The sequence below is a fragment of the Xiphophorus couchianus genome, chromosome 3, assembly GCF_001444195.1.
Source record: "Xiphophorus couchianus chromosome 3, X_couchianus-1.0, whole genome shotgun sequence".
In the NCBI taxonomy this organism is placed as follows: Eukaryota; Metazoa; Chordata; class Actinopteri; order Cyprinodontiformes; family Poeciliidae; genus Xiphophorus; species Xiphophorus couchianus.
Window position 1 is genome coordinate 20,006,489 of NC_040230.1, and position 18,233 is coordinate 20,024,721.

Sequence of the window (18,233 nt, forward strand, 5' to 3'; positions counted from 1 at the left end):
CCTGCTGCAACACTGACCTCGGGGAGGTGAGCCTGACAACAATCACAGAGATGAAGAAAAAGTGGGCCAGGGAGAAAACTTTGCCGAAACATTTGTCGACGTAGGGAAAGAAACGTTGAAACCAAGGAAGTTGTTACGAGCAGATTTCGGTTTGATCTTCATTTTATGATGCGTTGCCGATATTAGAGAGGCGGTATGTATTGCATATCAGCAACCCGTTTAGTAAAACAAAAGGCTTAAAAACAATGACTAAAACTTTTATTTTGTTCAAAACATGAATTGTTGGATCACATATATATATATATAAAAAAAACAAATCCAAAAGGTTACAGAGTAACATTGACATAATATGTACATCAAAATATGGCTTTTCACAATACAGTCTGCGGGTGAAACAAACCAAAGTGTCCCTCAGCAGTTGAGCGAAATGGTAGGAGACATTAAGCTGTACATGCAGAATAAGACAACTTGTATAAACAAAAACAAAGACAAGAATGAGGACGGTTCTCTCCTGCCTCGATGCTCTGGCCTCCTGGATGCTGAGCCTTTACGGTCTAAACCTCAAACACTGCGTTGATAAAAAACAAAAAACTTACATCCCTCTGCCATGAGAAAATGACAAAAATAACAACAAAAAAAAGCTCCTCTGTTGGTCGTTTTTAAAGGAAAGATAAAAAAATATTTTGACCAATGTAAGGAGAACTATACCCATGTAGGATATAGGTGCTCTGCTCAGTAACAGTTTAAATGAAAGGAGGCTACATGATTTGTCAGCATATAGACATTTGATTCTCTGCATAGCGTCTCAAATCAGCAGAGGAGCTCCTGAAGAGTTTGTCCCAGTGTCGTGCTGGTAGGGAGAGTAGGCTGTGGAAGTGCTGGAGGAATATGCTAGAAGAGAAAGTAGGGGAGGGGGGAAGAAATTAATAGAGTGGATTTCCTGAACTTTTCCACTTATTTTCAAAGCACAAATTTCAACTTATTGTATTTTGATTTTATGTGATAGACTAACGGAGTAGAGCAAAGCTGTGAAGCAGAGGGGGAATGACACTTTGTTCAAAAACAATTCCACATATAAAAACTAATAGTATTCCACTCCACAAAGTTGTACAACCACAGACACCATTATTCTGTGATTTTTGGTCGTCGTTGTAAAATAGTCCAAACTCCATCAGACTGGATGAAGAGCAAGTTAGGTTTTGCCATAAATTCACGCGTCGATTTAAGTTTGGACTTTGGCTAGGCCAACAACTGTGCTTTGATTTAAACTATTGTCGGGACTTTAACCTGTTAATTTTGATTGATTAACGACAGTTTTTAAACGTGCTAAATTTTTTTACGTGATTAATGGAGTTTTTTTTTTTTTTTTATTGCAAAGTGGCATAGGTTCAAGCGGAGCCTATGCATTGGCGTGTTTCTTGTACCCCCATTAATCTGACGCCCAAGTGACATCAGCAAACAACAGCGGTGGGCAACAAAGTTGCTTCTCTTGCCCCACTGTAGATTACATTTTGCTTTTTAAAAAACTGTCAGATGGGATGCTGGAAAAGATTGTCGCTGTACGGACGCTGTACGACAAAATAAGTTTGCCCCTCATTAAAGTGTCATCATCGTAATGCAAAACATCAGCAAAAAAAACCCAAAACAAACAGCAGCACTCAGACAACCAATGATAACGTTAGCATCCGCGCTCCACATTTCAGAGGAATTTATTTCCCCCAAGGAGTAATATGAATGATCCGAGCTTTCTGAAACACTTGAAAACTGAGTAGCTATAATAACACTTTGCCCCAATCTGACAGCTGAATAAACTAAATAAAGATTAAAAACAATATGTTTGTTGAGAAGCTCATTCAAAAATTTTGCAGCAAAATTGGGTTTCGAATAGAGAATGTTGCTTCGTTTGTCCATATGTGCTTGTCAAGTAAATTTTGATAAATTACTTACAGACCCTACAATTAACTTATTTAACATTTTTAATTAAGTTACTTTTAATCTTATCCAAACTATTCCACTGTAGCTCTGACTGCACTGACCCAGCCATTATTTACTATTGTTGACAGGCTCACTAATGTGTCACAACCTTTCCCTAATAAACTTTTAATCTGATTCTGCAAAGACTTTGTATATTATTTGAGTGCCAAAATTAATATTCCCCACAAGTTAAAAAAGGGACATTTGTCCTTAAGCTGTGAAGAACCTCAAATGTTGCAAATATTAAATACTCGCCTTTAGATGGAGAATTATAAACAGAGGCTGCAAATGTCAGTGATCAAACATCTTTAAAAAAAAAAGCTTCATCTGGATCACCACAGCACTGACATCACACTGATAAAAGTTTTTGAATGATAAACCTCTTAAATGCAATGCATGCAAAACGTCTGATTATAGAAGTTGACACATCTGACCATAGGAAACAGACTGATCAATTGGACAGTCAGAGGGATTGTCCTAAACTGGCTCAGGTCATTTTTTACCTAATGACTTTGTATCATTAGATAATCAAATATAAATAACAAATCTGGGGCTCCTCAAAGCTCCATTCTTAGGCCACCATTCCTCAACATCTACATAAGCCTCTGAACTCAGGGGGTGGGCTTCTATAACATCTATATTTTCTGTGCTAATCACACATAACTTTATATTTGTATGCCCCCACTTTGTCATCATTTAATCAGTACACAATTGAGCATACGGCAGATTGTGTACTGAATCAGTACACAACCAAACTCCACTGATCTAATGACCACAGAACAAGCAAAAAACCCACGTCTCATAACTGAAATCTGAATCCACTTACAATTTATTACTAAATCAGCTAAACTCGTCCAGCTCCCCCAGACCTACTTCTCTTCTTAATGCTATTATTGACCAGATTATAAATTTAGAACATTGGATTTACATTTAGCTGCATCCATTTAGCTTCCCTGCATCCCAACAGCATGATGTTTCCATGGACCACTTTATCACATATAACCCACAGAGTTTTGTGACAAAACGAATGTTCAAAATGTATGAATACTTCAGCAGCCACTGTATATTAGCATCAAAGGGTTAAGGGGCACTGAGTTTAACCCAAGCCGCTGATCCATTCCCAGGCCTCACTGTGAAAGTTATGGAAACACAATGTGCTGTACCCTCATTCAAAGACATGAAACAGGACACTCAGTCCCTGTAGCAACCTCTTCACATAAGAGCGAGGAGGGAGGGGGAAAAAAAGTGCCTGTTGCACTGTAATCCATTTGTAACCTGAGTTGTTTGCTAAAATGACATAATAAATCAGGGGACATGTATTTAATGTGGCTTAATCTGCTGCTTAAGCAGATTGTGTAGCATGACTGCAGAGCTGGAGGGGGGAAAAAAGAATGAGGCAGATGAGGTAGGCGTTCAATAGCGGGGGGGGGGGAGCTTTTCACCAGCTGAGAATTGTAATATGTGAAGAAAAGGGCAGGAATGCAGCACTTTGCTATGTAAGGTGAGGTGTGTTACTGGAAAAAAAAAAAAGAGGGAGAAGTTGAGAAGATGCCTACAGCTGCAGTGGCCACAATGGGTCCCACAGACCAGGGGAAATGATCCCTCTAAGATCAGAACAGTTGGAAACTAAAAGTGAATTACTTTAGATTCTGATAGCTTTAATTCCTTCGGTGTTTTTATCACCCCCTCCAAAAAACCAACAACAACAACAAAAAGTCACACAAGTGTCTATGCGCCGGTGGAAAATTCCCCAAATGTACTCACTTCTTGAGCCGTATTGTCTCATTTTCCTCGCCAGCTCGTCTGACGGCGTTTGCTCAGACACTTTCACCTCTGGAACTGCGAAGGGAAACCAGATGGACACAATGAAGACAAGCGGACAGGGTGCAACCACCAGTGTTGCTATGAGTTTAAGAGGTAGAAATAATCTGGTCATCTGCTACTTCAGTGTTTTGGCAAAACATGCGTACATGTTTCAACTTGCCCCAGATTAACTGATTGTTAATAGGCCATTGCCTGCAAAATGTCTAGTGTGTTGAGGCTTACAACTCTGAGCTAAACAAAGACTGCAAGGTTCCAACAGACTATGAGTCACTGGGAGACGACAGGTCAGATGTTTCCAATATTTGGTATTCTGCAACCTCCAGGCTGCAAAATACCTAAATGAATCATAAATCTTGCAGCAATTTTTTTTTACACAACTACAACAAAAACATGTGTTGCCATTTCCTTACAATCACTGCTCATGAAGGTTTGGGTCATGGTCTCGTTGCCGCTATCAGGCAGAGTCCCGTCGTTCCTGCCGTTAGGACGCTGCCCAGTCGACTGGTGGCTGGTCTTCTTCTTGGCCTTCCTCGTGCTGATGCGGATGACCCCGTGCACCAGCTTGCATTCAGCCTCCTGTTCCTCCAGGTTGTAGTTCTGGGCAATGTTGTAGATAAGGTCGCTTATCTCGTTCGTCTTGCGGAAGAAAGAGGAATCGGACGTACACTTGGCGAGCTCTTCGATCTGATGGAAGGCATACAGCTCCAAGAGCTTCTTGGTGATAAGAGAGTCAACGTCTGTGCTGTCGCACGGGTCGTCCAAGTCGTAGCAGTCGTTGGACAAGAGGCTGGTGTTGCTGATCGGTCTCTGGCTTTCCCCTTTTGCGGGAGGACGGGTCCGTTTGGAAGGATTCACTGGATAATTTACAATCTCGCCCCTAAAACGAACGTCTTGGTAACGAAAACTTTCGTTGGTGGGTAACCTGGCAGATTTGGTGGGCTTGCCGGGCTCCATGGAGACACCACAGGTTGGGTTGGTCAGTGCCATGCCGTTAGAAGGCTCACCGCCTAATTTGGGTGGGTGGTCTGTTGAGCTCTCGTTAACGGGCAGAGAGGTCTCTCGGCTGCCACAACAGCCACAATTGAGCATACGGCAGAGCAAGGCTTTGCAGCCACTCCAGCCCATAGAGGGGCAGGAGCCGCATGAGGGCCTGCTGGCCGGCGCGCTGTCAGCCGACCCTGGAATAAATCCTATAGTCTCTGAGCCCCGGGCCGTGCCGTTTCGCGGGTATCTTCTACTGGGGCCATTCTTGCTCTCCGAATGCCGAGGGTGGTCGTTGTGGTGCTCGCGGAAATGTTCCCCATGAAGATCCCTGAGGTCAGGTAAGCCCGTGCTCTCCCTGTATATAGTTCGACTTGGTTTGTGGTTGCCCTGAGAGGTGGAGGTGTGATGCTTTGAGTGGCGGGACGTCTGGGGAGCCCCTGAGCTGTGGCCAGGCATGGCTCAAAACGCCCGGGGCCTGCAGAGGGAAAAGGAGCCAGGCAAGTTAGTGGACGTCACTCCTTTATATAACTGAAACAGGCCTGCAGAGAAGGACACTTTAGAGCAGAACTTCAATCTCATTATATATTTGTGCTATGATCAAATAGAAATACTAAATGTGTTGATAGTCTACGTCAGTGGTTCTCAAATGGGGGTACGTGTACCCCTGGGGGTACGTGGAGGTACTGCAGGGGGTACGTGAAGCTTTTCAAAATATCTTTAAAAAAATCAGTAGGCTCCTCATAATAAGTCTTGGGAAAAATTATTTTGTAAAAAGTTCGATAAAACATAAATGTGTGTTCATGCACTGAATTTTATATTCAGTATTTACAGGGTATTTACAACACTGTACCTCTTTTTTATTCCAAAAATGTTTTGCCCGTGTCAGGGGGTACTTGACTAAAATTATATTTTTAAGGGGGTACATCACTGAAAAAAGTTTGAGAACCACTGATCTACGTAACCAAAGTAGTTTGTTTATTTAAACACTGCATTTTGATTTGAATACAACCAACGTTGATTTCATCATGAATAAACAATTAATTGTTTTATTCATGTTTGATGGTTAATGTTATTGGGTTTTAACATTTTTATGTTTTTGCTTGTTTGGTTTTACTTTGTTCATATCGGTCTTTGGTGAAGCGATTATGTTTTCTTAATTATGCATTTTGTACAATATTTAGTCTTTTATATTCTATATTTTTCGATTACAGTTTTAATGTACTATGAATGTGACTGACTTAATGTAATATATTTGATGTTGTGATTTCATTATATGCAAAATGTCATTTTATTTCATCTTTATTTGTTCTAAGAGTTGCAGTACATTATTCAGCCTGTTAGATTTTCATTCTGTCAATTTTAATGTTTTACCTTTTTGATCGTATTGCATTTCAGTTCTTTTTTTGTTTTTGTAACTCTTTAGATTTATTCAAAATTGAGTAAATATTGTGTTTTATATATTTATTGCAATGTGGTCAAAGGGCATTACTTTGCATATTAGATTTTCTTTTTTAACTGATTAAAAAAAATCATGTTTTTATTTGATTACACTGTACTTTCAAATTAATATTAATAGCTAAAGTCTCCTTCTACTTTTATACTTGTTTATATTGTATTGCATATTATATAACTACTTTTCATTACAAATGAAACGAATGCTTTATTTACTGTTATGTTTAAGTACACTGTCGTGTCTATGCGTGTATTTCACATTATTTATATATATGAGAGATGCTTCTAGTTAGTTCCCCTAGGTCTACATTTTATTCTGGTTCTCTAATAAATATCATCTATTTTTATTAGTTTAGCACTTTCTGGTTGTTTGCATGCTTCTTCCACTGTTTTGCACTTTCATGTATGCAATAATTTTGTCATTTGAAGAATAAAACTCCTGAGCTTAAAGCACTAAGCTCTCAGAGATCTGATCAATTTAGCAGTTTTAAAAAACTATATGAATACAACAACAAGGTGCGCTGATTGCTGCCTTCACAGAGGTTTTTGGGGGGTGTTCCCTTTAGGTCCAAACTACCTGTGCAATCAGTGCCAAACCCCGTTTAAAACCTAACTGCTCCTCATTTCACTTGCAAAGCTTCCACTTACCGCATAAGCAGAAACTGTTGTGGTTGTGCTCGCTGGTGAGCGAACCGCGGAAGTCTCACGCCGACTCAGCTCCTGCTGCTAGCGCCTCAAACTGGGACGGAGCGTCGACGGGACCGGGGACTTCCAGGTGAGCTACTGTTTCATCCAACAAGCGAGGACGAAGCAATTGAAGCCCGGAGTCCGGCGCCGCCACCGAACGAGATCAGCCAGCACATCCAAACAGTCTCTTCTGGTCAAAAAGAGAAAAAGCGAGTTCCCCGCAGCTGCCGAGCGTTTCCCAGTACTTGGCTATCACCTGCGGCTACAGCTAATACCGCAGCAGGGGACCCACCCACAGGTGCGTGCTGACGTCACCTGAGGCGGGTGTTTAAGTACAGAGCAAGAAAATCAAAAAAAGGGTTAAATGACAAAAAAAAGGAAGTTAACGCAACAATAAATTTCACAAAAAAAATAAAATTAAAACAAAGAAATAAAAGAAAATAAAGTTTAACCTCTACTTACACTATATAAATGGTTCTCATGAATATTTATTATAAAAAGCAAAAAGATCCAAGATGACTATTGTGACCAATGTTGTGGTTGCAAACGCTGTAGTACATAACCACCACTGTCTGATCCGAAATTATAATGGCTTACGGTCAACACATATTTGCAAAATAGCCAAAAAAATCCAAATTTTTCTTTGTTATCTCCTTTTCTGGAAAAAAAAAAAATCAATTAATATAACTTCAAAACCAAATTAATATAATTTTGGTCATTGCAGTGAAATCTTTGTGTAATCCTTTAGTTTAGAGGGTTAAAGGCGACATAGTCAAGTTTATAGCGAATGGAAATGGACAGGCCTACCTTAATGTCATCTCCACACAACCACACTCAGCAGTCACTCAGTGTGTGCTTTGAAGGAAAACGCTGCGTCACTTCCTGTATAAAATATCCAGAGTTTCTACCTGGAAACTATGCGTAAATCATTTGTTCAACCCTGATCAGAGTATCTTTAAAAGACGTCAGTGTGAGCTGCATCTCCTTCAAGTTCATTTCGGAAAAGCCCCAGCATTGGTAAGTGAAAAAGAAAAAAAGAAACAACAGAAATGTATTCCACCTTCATGAGAGAAGGGTTTATCTAAATGCACAACACTAGCTTTGAGTGTGTTTTTCTTTATCCAGGACAAAGATTGTTCACCTACTTGAGCCACAGAACAATTGCTTAAACTTGCTTGCAAAGAGGAAAAATCAAAACTTTAAACACACTAAAAATGATGGTTTTAAAGTGAAAAATGTGAGGAAATAAAGTTGTATGAAAACTTTTGTGAGGGTGGGGGCCATATAAAAGTGATAGAAACACCATTTCCAGATATGATGGAAGCTTTGTAGAGGCCATTAGTGTTGCAATTATCCATCCTACTGGTTATTATCAATATTTGTATTCTTCAGTTGTCTGGGTCACAAGCCTTGGCAACTATTATTTTGTAGGTCAGGAGCGGAGGAACTTTGGAAACCACCGTTGTAATTAATGCGCACACATACAAGGCAGGCCTGGCTTGCTCACAGGGGTGCACAGCTGCAGAGCCAGCAGGTGTGTTTCTAAACAACATCTTTCATTTTGTCCTATTTCCACTGAACGCAGACACTTAATCACACACTCTTTGAGCAGAAACAGTGGGAACACGCCGCATGGAGGAAAACAAATGATTTTCCGTAGATCTCCATTCTGGACTCCGGTCACAGTAAGGGAGCGTAGGAATTAAACATAAATAAACAAATGTTTTATTTGGAACAGAAATATGTATTTCAAATAACATGTTGTGCTACGTGTGAAGCAACAAAGACAAATGCAACAAAATATGTCATCCGAGAACGTTTTGCTTCACAACTTTACAACAGTATTAATAATACAAGACATATTTTAATACTTTATGCTTTTTCATGCATTTTCCATGCTTCTGGGCTGCCATCAATGCTATCTGTAGTGAAGTTTCCAAATGTGTGTAGTTATGACTCTAAGACTATCTAATAAACAATGGCTAAAACCAAGAGTGTTTATCTAAAAAGCAGAAACTATCTACAGATTATTTCCATGTGCCTAAGAAAACACAAAGGCACTTTTTATGGTGAAGTTTAAAAGATACACAGCAAGTATAAATATTTTTGAAATTCTAAAAGTACGCCTCTCTATATATTTTTCATGTTATTTAAATAATTTAACTTAAAGAGTGCAACTCTACAGGTACTGTACACACCAAGTGGTAGATTTCAACCACCTATTTCTTTCAATTTTGATGATTACGATTTATGGCCAGTTAAAACCCAAAAGTCAATTTCTCAGAAAATTGGAAAATTACATAACATAAACAAACAAAAATAATAATTATACAGAAATCTTGGCTTCATAAAGATTCTTTGTGTACTGTGCAGTATACCCACTCAAGGCTATGTTGGGGCTCCTTTTGCATGAATTATTGCAACAATGCAGCAATCCTCTCCTCTCTTTCCTTCTGGAACCTTGATTTTCAAATGAAATATAAAATGTACTTTCTTTTTTTACGAAAAAGAGTGCTGCTGTTCCTGTTGTTTCTCCACATTTTGACATGCTAGGACAAAGCAGCCAGCTTCTCTTGCAGTGACCTTTCTGTAGTTTACGCTGATTGTGGAAACTTGTCAACATTTTTCATAATTATAAAAAAATTAAACAAATAACCCTTTGACACATTTCACTCTTGGCAATGAATGTGACTTTTACTTTTTGAACTTAATTTGCAAACTAACTAAATCATTGGATGGGATCCTAATTAATTAAAAAATGCACTTGTATCTTTTATTCCTTCAATGAAACTCCAAGATCATGAGTTTACAGCAGGAGAGGTTGACACTGGTTTGACTTGTGTTTCTGTCGGGGTTTGGACTATACACGTGTCATTTGGCAGCTGTTGGGACAGCGCTTGTCCCAAATGCCTTTGTGACCTGCTACCGCCGGCTGTGATGTGACCCAACCGAGGGTCAGAGTCTATCTCGTACCGGTAGTGATAGCCCTCCAGAACGTCCCGGCACGCATCCCTCGTTTCTATGATCCACTTCTTCATGCCGTTTCGATTCAGGTACAGCACAAAGAGAAAAACCATGCCGACAAGGCCCAGCACCAGCCCCAGGAAAACGTACGACGTCTGCAAGGTGAGGTCAGCCACCTCAGCCAGGACTGGAACTACACAACCAATGGCCTGGACGGTGAGCCCTTGCAGCCGGGTGTCGGCCAACTCCTCCGGTGATGCACATCTGACCGCGTCACCATCCACCCGGGCTCTGGTTTTATTCAGCCAGGTCACAAAGTCTCGGCTCTCGCAGGAGCAGGTGTATGGGTTATTACCGAGAAAGATCTGAGCGTTGCCAAGTCTCTCTAGTTCTTGAAGTGCGTCGACCCTGAACGCCTCGAAGTCGTTGTGCGTCAGATCCAGGGTCTCCAGATGGTTCATGCCGGAAAAGGTGCCCGCATAGACAGCCACCAAGGAGTTGTTCCTGAGCAAGAGCTGCTGCAAACTGGGAACGTGGGAGAACATGCCAGGCGGGAGAAGGGCCAGGAGGTTTCCAGAAAGGTCCAGGCGGCGGAGCCCCCAGAGTCCGCCCCAGCGGAGAGCCGTGGCTAGGTCGGTCAGGGTGGTGAAGTTGTGCAGCGAGCAGCTCAGGTTGAGCTCCTGAAGGGGGCTTCCAGGTATGCTGAGAGCCTCTGGGTGGATTAGTGCCAGCTGGTTACCACTGAGGTCCAAGGAGTGCAGGCTGGTGAGGCTGGCAAAGGTGTGGGAGGCCAACTCTGTGATCCTGAGAAGACGACTAACACTGTGACAACCGCTCTTAGACATTTTGATGTCATTCTAATGCTGAATAACACATATAGCATTTTTAAAGGAACAAACACGGCCACAGATAAAGCCATTATTTCTTTATTATATACACACACACCAACAAAGTTAGTTACATTAACCAAATATGGCTTTAAATTACACAACTGAAAAACATAACACTGACATTCTCACCTGTTATTGCTTAAAATGACGTTAGTGACATTCTGCAGTTCTGTAAACGAATCTGGTCCGACTTGATGCATATTATTCCCTGTGATGACGACATTCCGGGTATATCCTGGAATGTCTTGTGGCACTACGAGCAGATCCTTAGAGACACACTTCACTGTGTGGGTGACCGCAAAACATTCACAGCCAAAAGGACACGCCAAGCACTGCGAGGGTGCAAGTAAGAGGAGAACTCCTAGAAAAACACAAGCTGCCAAAATGCACATGTCTGCAGAGTTGGAAACAAAGAAGCTGCAGATGAAAATGACAGCAGAGAAAAATGTGACCTGTCCCTTCAGACGCTAAATTGACGCTGCATTAGTGGCAAGGGCTGCTTGTTCCAGCAGTAGTGCCTTCTCATCTGCTCCACTGTGGGAATAAGGGTTCCCACAAATTGATGGCTGCTCCTATCGAACTGAATCTGCTTGCTAAAAAAAGGTATGTGGTTCCCTTAAAGGTACAGAGGACGATTAGATTAGAGCGCCCACAGCCACTGACCTACACCACCATCTGACAGAGGACACAGTGGGAGAATATCAACAATTGCTTGTGAAACATACAAACAAATATACACAACAATTCTTAAACAGTAGCTATGTAGGTAGACAGCTTTCAAAACAGATCTGTTCATAGTCCTGAGTCTTGCTCCAGTGACATTCCAGGTTGCAAAGTTAAGAGAGCATTCAGCATTTGCTTGCAAATAAATGAATAAATAATTTAGACAAACTCAAACAAGGACACTCCCAAGGTATTTTTTCCACATCATTCTATCTTTGGTTGCGACTCACATCTCATTCACAAATAAACTGATGAGAACTTTCAGCATTAAGATGATGATCCATCACTGGAGTCAACATTAGGCGCCGCAGAAACGGATTCATCACCGTCGCTCATGAAAAATGCATCTCCCCACTCCCCAGTGGCATATTACGGAGAAAATGAACCTCCTTAATGTGACTATTTTTCCCAAGAAAAAGCATACAGCGTATTATTTACGAGCGTGAGAAAAGATTAGCAGACCCTGTATTGTACCATACAAAACCAAACCAAAACTTTGTTACATAAAGGGCAAATGTCACATTTTAGAGCTATAAGATCAATAAATATTGAAAATATGAAACTTGAATAAATAATAACCAGCTTTTCATAGCAGATAAATGATTTTAAAAGAACTTTTTGAGAACACAATAGCATTTAAAGCCACTCCCCTCCTAAAAATAGGAGGCGAATATTTATGAATGACATTGTATTTTCTGAAGCCAGTCTGTTGGACTACTACTATACTAAGGACAAGGACTGATTTCTTCTTAAGAAATTAACAGAAATATATTGAATGAATATGTAGATTCTTATTGGCAACACACAAAAACGGACAGAGTGAGCACATCTGCTATAGAGATGATCTCTGCAGGAAAGAGGGTTGGAAGTAAACAAGTAAAAAAGATACAGTACAAACCAAAAGTTTGGACACACCTTTTAATTCAGTGAGTTTCCTTTATTTTCATGACTATTGACATTGTACATTCACACTGAAGGCATCAAAACTATGAATAACACATGTGGAAATATGCACTAAACAAAAAAGTGTAAAACAACTGAAAATACCCCTTATATTCTAGTTTCTTCAAAGTAACAACCTTTTGTTGTGATCACTGCTTTGCACACACTCTGCATTTTCTTGATGAGCTTCAAGAGGTAGTCACCTGAAATGGTTTTCACTTCATAGGTGCCCTGGCAGGTTAATAAGTGGGATTTCTTGCCTTATAAATAGTCATGAAAATAAAGAAAACCCATTGAATTAGAAAGGTGTGTCCAAACTTTTGGTCTGTACTGTACATTTCAACCAAAAACAGTCTCTCCACTGAAAACACTGTTTGGCCCAGGATTATGAAATATTCGGGATCTGATTTCAACCCAGAGATGAGGGATGGGCACACAGCACAGTTCATGCCAAGGCTTAGACAGATGTCTTGAGTAGGGGGTAAAAAGTCTGACGACTCTGGGTGCTGTATAAATTTTATCAGGTTAAATTGGCCATTGCTTGTTTTATTAATAATAATTGATTTTAGTTATAATGCCCTCTCCTGAGAATATAATATCTTTATATATCTTTAGATCTTAGTCATTGTTTTTTATGTATCTGTAGTCAAAACTTGTACTAAAGTCCACAGACTAACCAATCTGTGACCAATCTCTCCAAACGTTTTCCGTGTATTTTACTCGTGATATTTACTTCACTTGTGTCTTTACACAAGAGTGCTTGACTGCAGCTGTAGTCTTTGTTATAGATCAGCATTTTCACCTCCATCCACTAGTAATAATTCAAAGGGACTTTTAGGGATAAACATTTTGTTGGGTGCTAAATAACTGCAAACAGAGCTAGATGCTGTCCTCAGAGTAATGTTTCCTCAACTATATTAAAATATTGTAGTAAACACAAGCTGACTATATGGATAAAGGCGAGGCTTGCACAATCACCGCATGGGTTGATAAGATAAAGCAGGCTATTCTGGTGAGTTGTTTGGAGGATCATGCGGATGGATGCCTGTGCACATCCAAGAAACAATGTTGGCCAGAACCAAAGTAGAAATTACATTTGTCTGAATGCTGCCAGAATGTGTTTCAAATTACAGTTCCTACCACCAGAATTCATTCACTACTGTAGAGAAAATACACTCTCAGAAAGCTTTTAAATCCCTGGGTAGAATGCCTGTTTGGTAGGTCTCCAAGCTACTGCTCACAGGTAAGATTTCACCTGACTTCCCACAGCTCAACAGATAAATCATTGGATAAATTCCTATGTACTTCCTCACCTTATTAACTCAAATTTTTGCTGCTAATTTTGCTATTGCTGCTTTCGCACTAGGTGAACATTGCGCTATGCGCTGATGTCAGGGTTTGGGGATTCCAGGTTTAAATGATCACTCCTTTGGCTGCATTCTGAGCAGAACTGTGCCTTTACCCCCCCTTTATGTTGTTTTATATATTTTTTGATATTGAACATGTGATTTAATAAAACTATCGGGAACTGCAACACTGGATACAAATGATAAGGTAAAGCTGCAAAAATAATGATACAAATCCTTTGAAAACAACAAGTAAGCTTGTTAAATTAAACATAACGAGTCGTTCCATTTGATATTTTGCAAACGTCCCATCAAAACACACGCCATTCATGTCAGTGACAGTGTATACAGCATCAACAAAGCCCCCTCCTGGTGCCGCTCGCTGTATTACTGTAGGTTCAGAGTCAGGATGAACGTGGCGAGGACCCCACAGAGCATGACGAAGGGGAGCCAGGTCTTCAGGACCGCTGCCCAGCTGAGGGAAAAGAGAGACCGTGTATTAAAGACAACACCTGCAAACATCTCGTATGACAGATGCCCTACTAGTAGAATCTAAAGGACGCAACAATTTTAATCCCCAGAGGCTCCATGACCTGCGTCCTACCAAACCATCCAGCTGAGAGGTGACCTCCAGCGGTGGCGCGGAGGGGAGCGCCACCGTCAGTGATGAATTGCCCAAGACTCCTTTGCTGTGGGAGTGTGTAGGAAGCGGCAGCACAAACTGTGGCTGTATTGTTCCCTATGTGGGTCAGCGGAGAATAATGAGGGGGGGTGGGGCTGGTTCTCTGTGCCATATGTCTCTTAATGGAGCCGGACTCCGGCAGCGGGGCATTTTTCCAGACGGTGTATACGCGTCTAAAAACAAGACGCCTTATGTTTGATGTTTAAGTTTAGGCTCCTGCTAAAACACATATTCACACACATTTTATTAATCCTTCTGTGCCACTTTTTATTTCTAATCTCTCAGCTTTCTCAGCATAGAAGGTGTTAGGATTTTATCTACAAGAAATAAAAAGGAAAGTAATTTTGAGTCAAAAAAGAAAATTAATTCAACCTGTTTATTTTGAACTAATACGATCAGGCAAAATAACATTGCCATAAATGGCATACTTTAGTTATAGTCATCAAGGGAGTGATCATAAAATTTCTAAAAGTTGTCTAATCACCCCACACTCCTTCCACTCAATCGTTAAAAAGCAAAAAGAAGGTGAAGTTCTTACTTGTAGGTACGAAGGCAAAAAACTATAATTACAAGTGAACTTTGATCTTAAATTAAAGTTCACTTGTAATTTAAGGAATAAATGCAGAATGTTGGTAAAAAGGAGGGTTAAAGGAGCCGGAAGGCAAAAAGGGGCAACTGAATAAATATGAGTCTTTTATTTCCATCAAACAATATATAAAAAAGCCCATCAAATAAAGTCCCTCTATGATGGTGGAGCAACAGCTGTGACTGCTGCCGCCTTTTATATCGTTAGACAGGAGAACAAACAAGCGGCGTCTCTCATCGGATCTAAAGGATGTGAAACGGTTCCTTTAAAAGAATGTGTTCAATTAAAGTAAGAACTTAAGAAGAAACAAATTGGACATTTCAGTGTCTAAATGCAGTAAGCATGTGCAGACAAACCCTTCAAAACATACAGCTATAATTGCAGAGAAAGTTTGTTCAGCAATGTACGAGCTCAAATACAATGGACATAAAGCCTGATACGCTGTTCAGAATCTTATTTCTAAAAAGGTTTGAACTCTTTATCATTTCCCCTCGATTTTACCATTAAGTGCAACTTTGTTGGTTGTTTTCTGATGTGTCACACTGAGTCCAAGTCAAATAAGTTGAAGCTTGTGCTGCAACATGAGAAACAAGTAAAAACATTAGCAGCTATGCTTTTGGAAGACAGTAATTTACAATCCAACATGTCCTGGAGACACTGGAGAAAATAAGTTGAATTTTATGAAAACTTGCCGAGCAATCTGTGCTGAAAGTTTGCAAACACGGAGACATTCGGCTCCAACGTACATCATCATAAAAGATTTTGAAAAGCTTTTCAAATGTCTAATTTATGGAGAAATTAGACATTTTACAATTTCCTACAGGTGTGATAGAAGGGTTTAAAGTAAAATCTTAATGCTTCTTAAGTTCATTTTTAAACACACTTGATTTTCATGAACAGTTGCTGTTTTTACATTTTTCTTCTGCTTTTAATTTAATCCAGTCTCACAGTTTACGTCCTAAATTATTGACTAATTTTAACCTGTGCCCAGCTGTTGTTGGCAGGGTTTTAGATGTTCTTGGTGACAGATCCAAGAATGTCTGGGTGAATGATTCTAAATCAGACGAGGGTTTTTCCTCCGCTGTCTCTCCTCTGGACTGTGTTCTCTGTCCCACATTGTATATCCTGTTCCAACGACTGTCATTGTACAGGACAACACATTTTGAAGTTTGTGGACGACACAGTTATTGTCAGTCAGCTACAGGGAGAAGATCACTCACCTGGTCAGGTGTTGGAGGATTTTATTATGTAATGTGACAACTTGAAAAACCTATCTACATGAGACACATTTTTACAGGGCCACTAAGAACATCAGAATAACCACTCTTAACCAAACTAAATAATAATATCTGCCTATAGTATGCAAAGTGTTTCATTTTATGCACAAATTGTTGATACTGTGACTGTATGAATGTGTTTTACTTTACGGTTGAAGAGAGAAAGAAAACTTTCCACCTCAGTGGACAATAAAGTTTTATTTTATCTGATCTTATTATCTGAGCTAACAGAAACATTTTCAAAAACAGTCACACAAAAGACATTCTTCCCTCTGCTTGTCAATCACGTCATGGTGAATTTGAGCTGCTGCCATCTGGACAGCGACTCAGACCGCCTGGATCAAGAACCAAAAGTTTGCTTTTTCATTTGAATGGGATTGTTTATAATATATATTTTTTAATTTTTTAATAATTTGAATAGTTTTCTTTAGTGTTTTTGACAATGTTGTAGCATGATTGTGTCTGTGTGTATTTTTTTTTTAATCCTTTCCACCTGGTTGCGAGGGAAAAGTTCCCCACAGGGACAAAAACAAAGTGATACTGATACATGTTTACAAATAGGACCAGAAGCTGAAGTGGGTGTGAACAGTTTACCTCACATGCTTCCCATGAATGAAGGACAGCACACAGAGGTTCACCATGTTCCAGGATGAGCTGTTGTCATACCGCATCAGGTTTAAAGCCATCGCAACGTGGGAATGACAGTTGTCCATGCACAGGTTGTGCTTCAATGCGAAAAAAAAAGGGGGCGGGGGGAACAAAAGACATGTGAATAATTCTGTAGCAGCATAAATTATGATTAATAAAATATATTGTATGCAGTCGTACCGGCCTGCATTTGTATTCCTCAGATGCATCGTGAACTGCTTGGTCCCACGTTGCTGCACCATTACCACAGACTTTGTCCACATCGAGCCTCCAGTACCTACAACATGAGTCATTGGTGTGTTGATCTGATTAACAGCCTTTTGAAACTATAAAATACCAGAATTTAGTCATCACACCTACTTTGTGGGTCGACCAAACCCCATGTTATCCTCCTGAAAGGGAAATTACATATTTTATATTAGCTAACAGCAACACTTTCAATGAAACTACAGAAAAACAAGAACATTTTACAGTCTGTACGCTAACTGTCATTACAGTTGATGTCTTGTCACATGATCCAAAGAATAAGAAGAGAAGAGCAACTGACCGAGACAAAGTAAGATCCCGCAAAGTCTCGTATGACCCCTGAAGAGGTGCAGATGCCCATGTGACCAATGAAGGGGAGCACCCACCTGCAGGATGGATTGAACGAATGAATCAGTTCAGGTTCAACAGAACACGATCTGTGCTGCGCATCTAATGCATCTGCGCAAATGAACGCAAAAGCACACGGCGAGAACTGATCTGCTCTGACCGGATGTTTGCGGGGAAAAATAGCAGTCAGCTGACAGAGTTGTCAGCTGCAGCGTCCGCCGCTAGAAAAGCAGGATGGGGAATTATTAGCTTCTTACGATAAAATAGGAATAGGCGTCCAGACAATGCAGTACGGGTAGCGGCAGCTTTTCCTGCCGCTTTTTGGGAAATCACCCTGGAAGTTCATCATGATGTCCGTGTCGTCCACCTCCGCCATCACAGCCTGAGATCCCAGAGGGAGACCCAGACGACGCTGACGCAAATGCAGCGTGGAAACGGAAGGGTATGGCAGGCTGTTGTGGCATATAATCTGACAGGACGCGTGTGTCACGTTTGAACTTCATTTAAAATCGTGTAAAAATTCATAAAAACTTCCGATCGACCGTCTCAGCACTCAGTGACCGCCCAATATGCGGTGCCATGTAAAAGTGTTCACACCTCTTCAACTTGTCTACATTTATGTTACAAACTCAGACCTCAATGTGTTTTCTTACGAAATGA

The 18,233-nt window shown here is 40.4% G+C and overlaps 3 protein-coding genes across 3 annotated transcripts; all 3 read right to left on the reverse strand.

Annotated features, from left to right (window-relative positions):
* Positions 1-236: 236 nt before the first annotated feature.
* Positions 237-7,211, reverse strand: kdf1a (keratinocyte differentiation factor 1a). The gene is made up of 4 exons (XM_028013552.1): positions 6,883-7,211; positions 4,209-5,257; positions 3,739-3,813; positions 237-891 (listed from the first exon to the last, which is right to left on the reverse strand). Exons 2-4 carry the CDS (start codon positions 5,236-5,238, stop codon positions 806-808), a joined length of 1,191 nt encoding a protein of 396 aa, XP_027869353.1. The 5' UTR covers positions 5,239-5,257; positions 6,883-7,211; the 3' UTR covers positions 237-805.
* A 1,412-nt stretch (positions 7,212-8,623) lies between these two features.
* Positions 8,624-12,509, reverse strand: LOC114142330 (trophoblast glycoprotein-like). Its single transcript, XM_028013554.1, has 2 exons — positions 10,905-12,509; positions 8,624-10,689 (listed from the first exon to the last, which is right to left on the reverse strand). The coding sequence occupies exons 1-2, from the start codon at positions 11,165-11,167 to the stop codon at positions 9,720-9,722; spliced, it is 1,233 nt and encodes a 410-aa protein (XP_027869355.1). The 5' UTR covers positions 11,168-12,509; the 3' UTR covers positions 8,624-9,719.
* Positions 12,510-13,173: 664 nt separating this feature from the next.
* On the reverse strand, positions 13,174-18,008 carry LOC114141824 (transmembrane protein 222-like). Its single transcript, XM_028012672.1, has 6 exons — positions 17,831-18,008; positions 17,527-17,611; positions 17,340-17,371; positions 17,160-17,256; positions 16,926-17,056; positions 13,174-14,261 (listed from the first exon to the last, which is right to left on the reverse strand). Exons 1-6 carry the CDS (start codon positions 17,947-17,949, stop codon positions 14,174-14,176), a joined length of 552 nt encoding a protein of 183 aa, XP_027868473.1. The 5' UTR covers positions 17,950-18,008; the 3' UTR covers positions 13,174-14,173.
* Positions 18,009-18,233: the final 225 nt, after the last annotated feature.

What these genes read in the sequence shown, in the direction of transcription:
- kdf1a (XM_028013552.1), bottom strand. Translation starts at nt 5,238, where the DNA reads ATGCCTGGCCACAGCTCAGGGGCTCCCCAGACGTCCCGCCACTCAAAG. An exon ending in AACCTTCATGAGCAGTGATT is followed by an intron (nt 3,814 to 4,208) that starts GTAAGGAAATGG and finishes TTCCCTTCGCAG; the next exon opens with TTCCAGAGGTGAAAGTGTCT. An exon ending in GAGACAATACGGCTCAAGAA is followed by an intron (nt 892 to 3,738) that starts GTGAGTACATTT and finishes TTTCTCTTCTAG; the next exon opens with CATATTCCTCCAGCACTTCC.
- LOC114142330 (XM_028013554.1), bottom strand. Translation starts at nt 11,167, where the DNA reads ATGTGCATTTTGGCAGCTTGTGTTTTTCTAGGAGTTCTCCTCTTACTT. An exon ending in GTCATTTTAAGCAATAACAG is followed by an intron (nt 10,690 to 10,904) that starts GTGAGAATGTCA and finishes TCGTCTTCTCAG; the next exon opens with GATCACAGAGTTGGCCTCCC.
- LOC114141824 (XM_028012672.1), bottom strand. Translation starts at nt 17,949, where the DNA reads ATGGCGGAGGTGGACGACACGGACATCATGATGAACTTCCAGGGTGAT. An exon ending in CGGGATCTTACTTTGTCTCG is followed by an intron (nt 17,372 to 17,526) that starts GTCAGTTGCTCT and finishes TTTCCCTTTCAG; the next exon opens with GAGGATAACATGGGGTTTGG. An exon ending in ATTCATGGGAAGCATGTGAG is followed by an intron (nt 14,262 to 16,925) that starts GTAAACTGTTCA and finishes CTTTTCCCTCAG; the next exon opens with CTGGGCAGCGGTCCTGAAGA.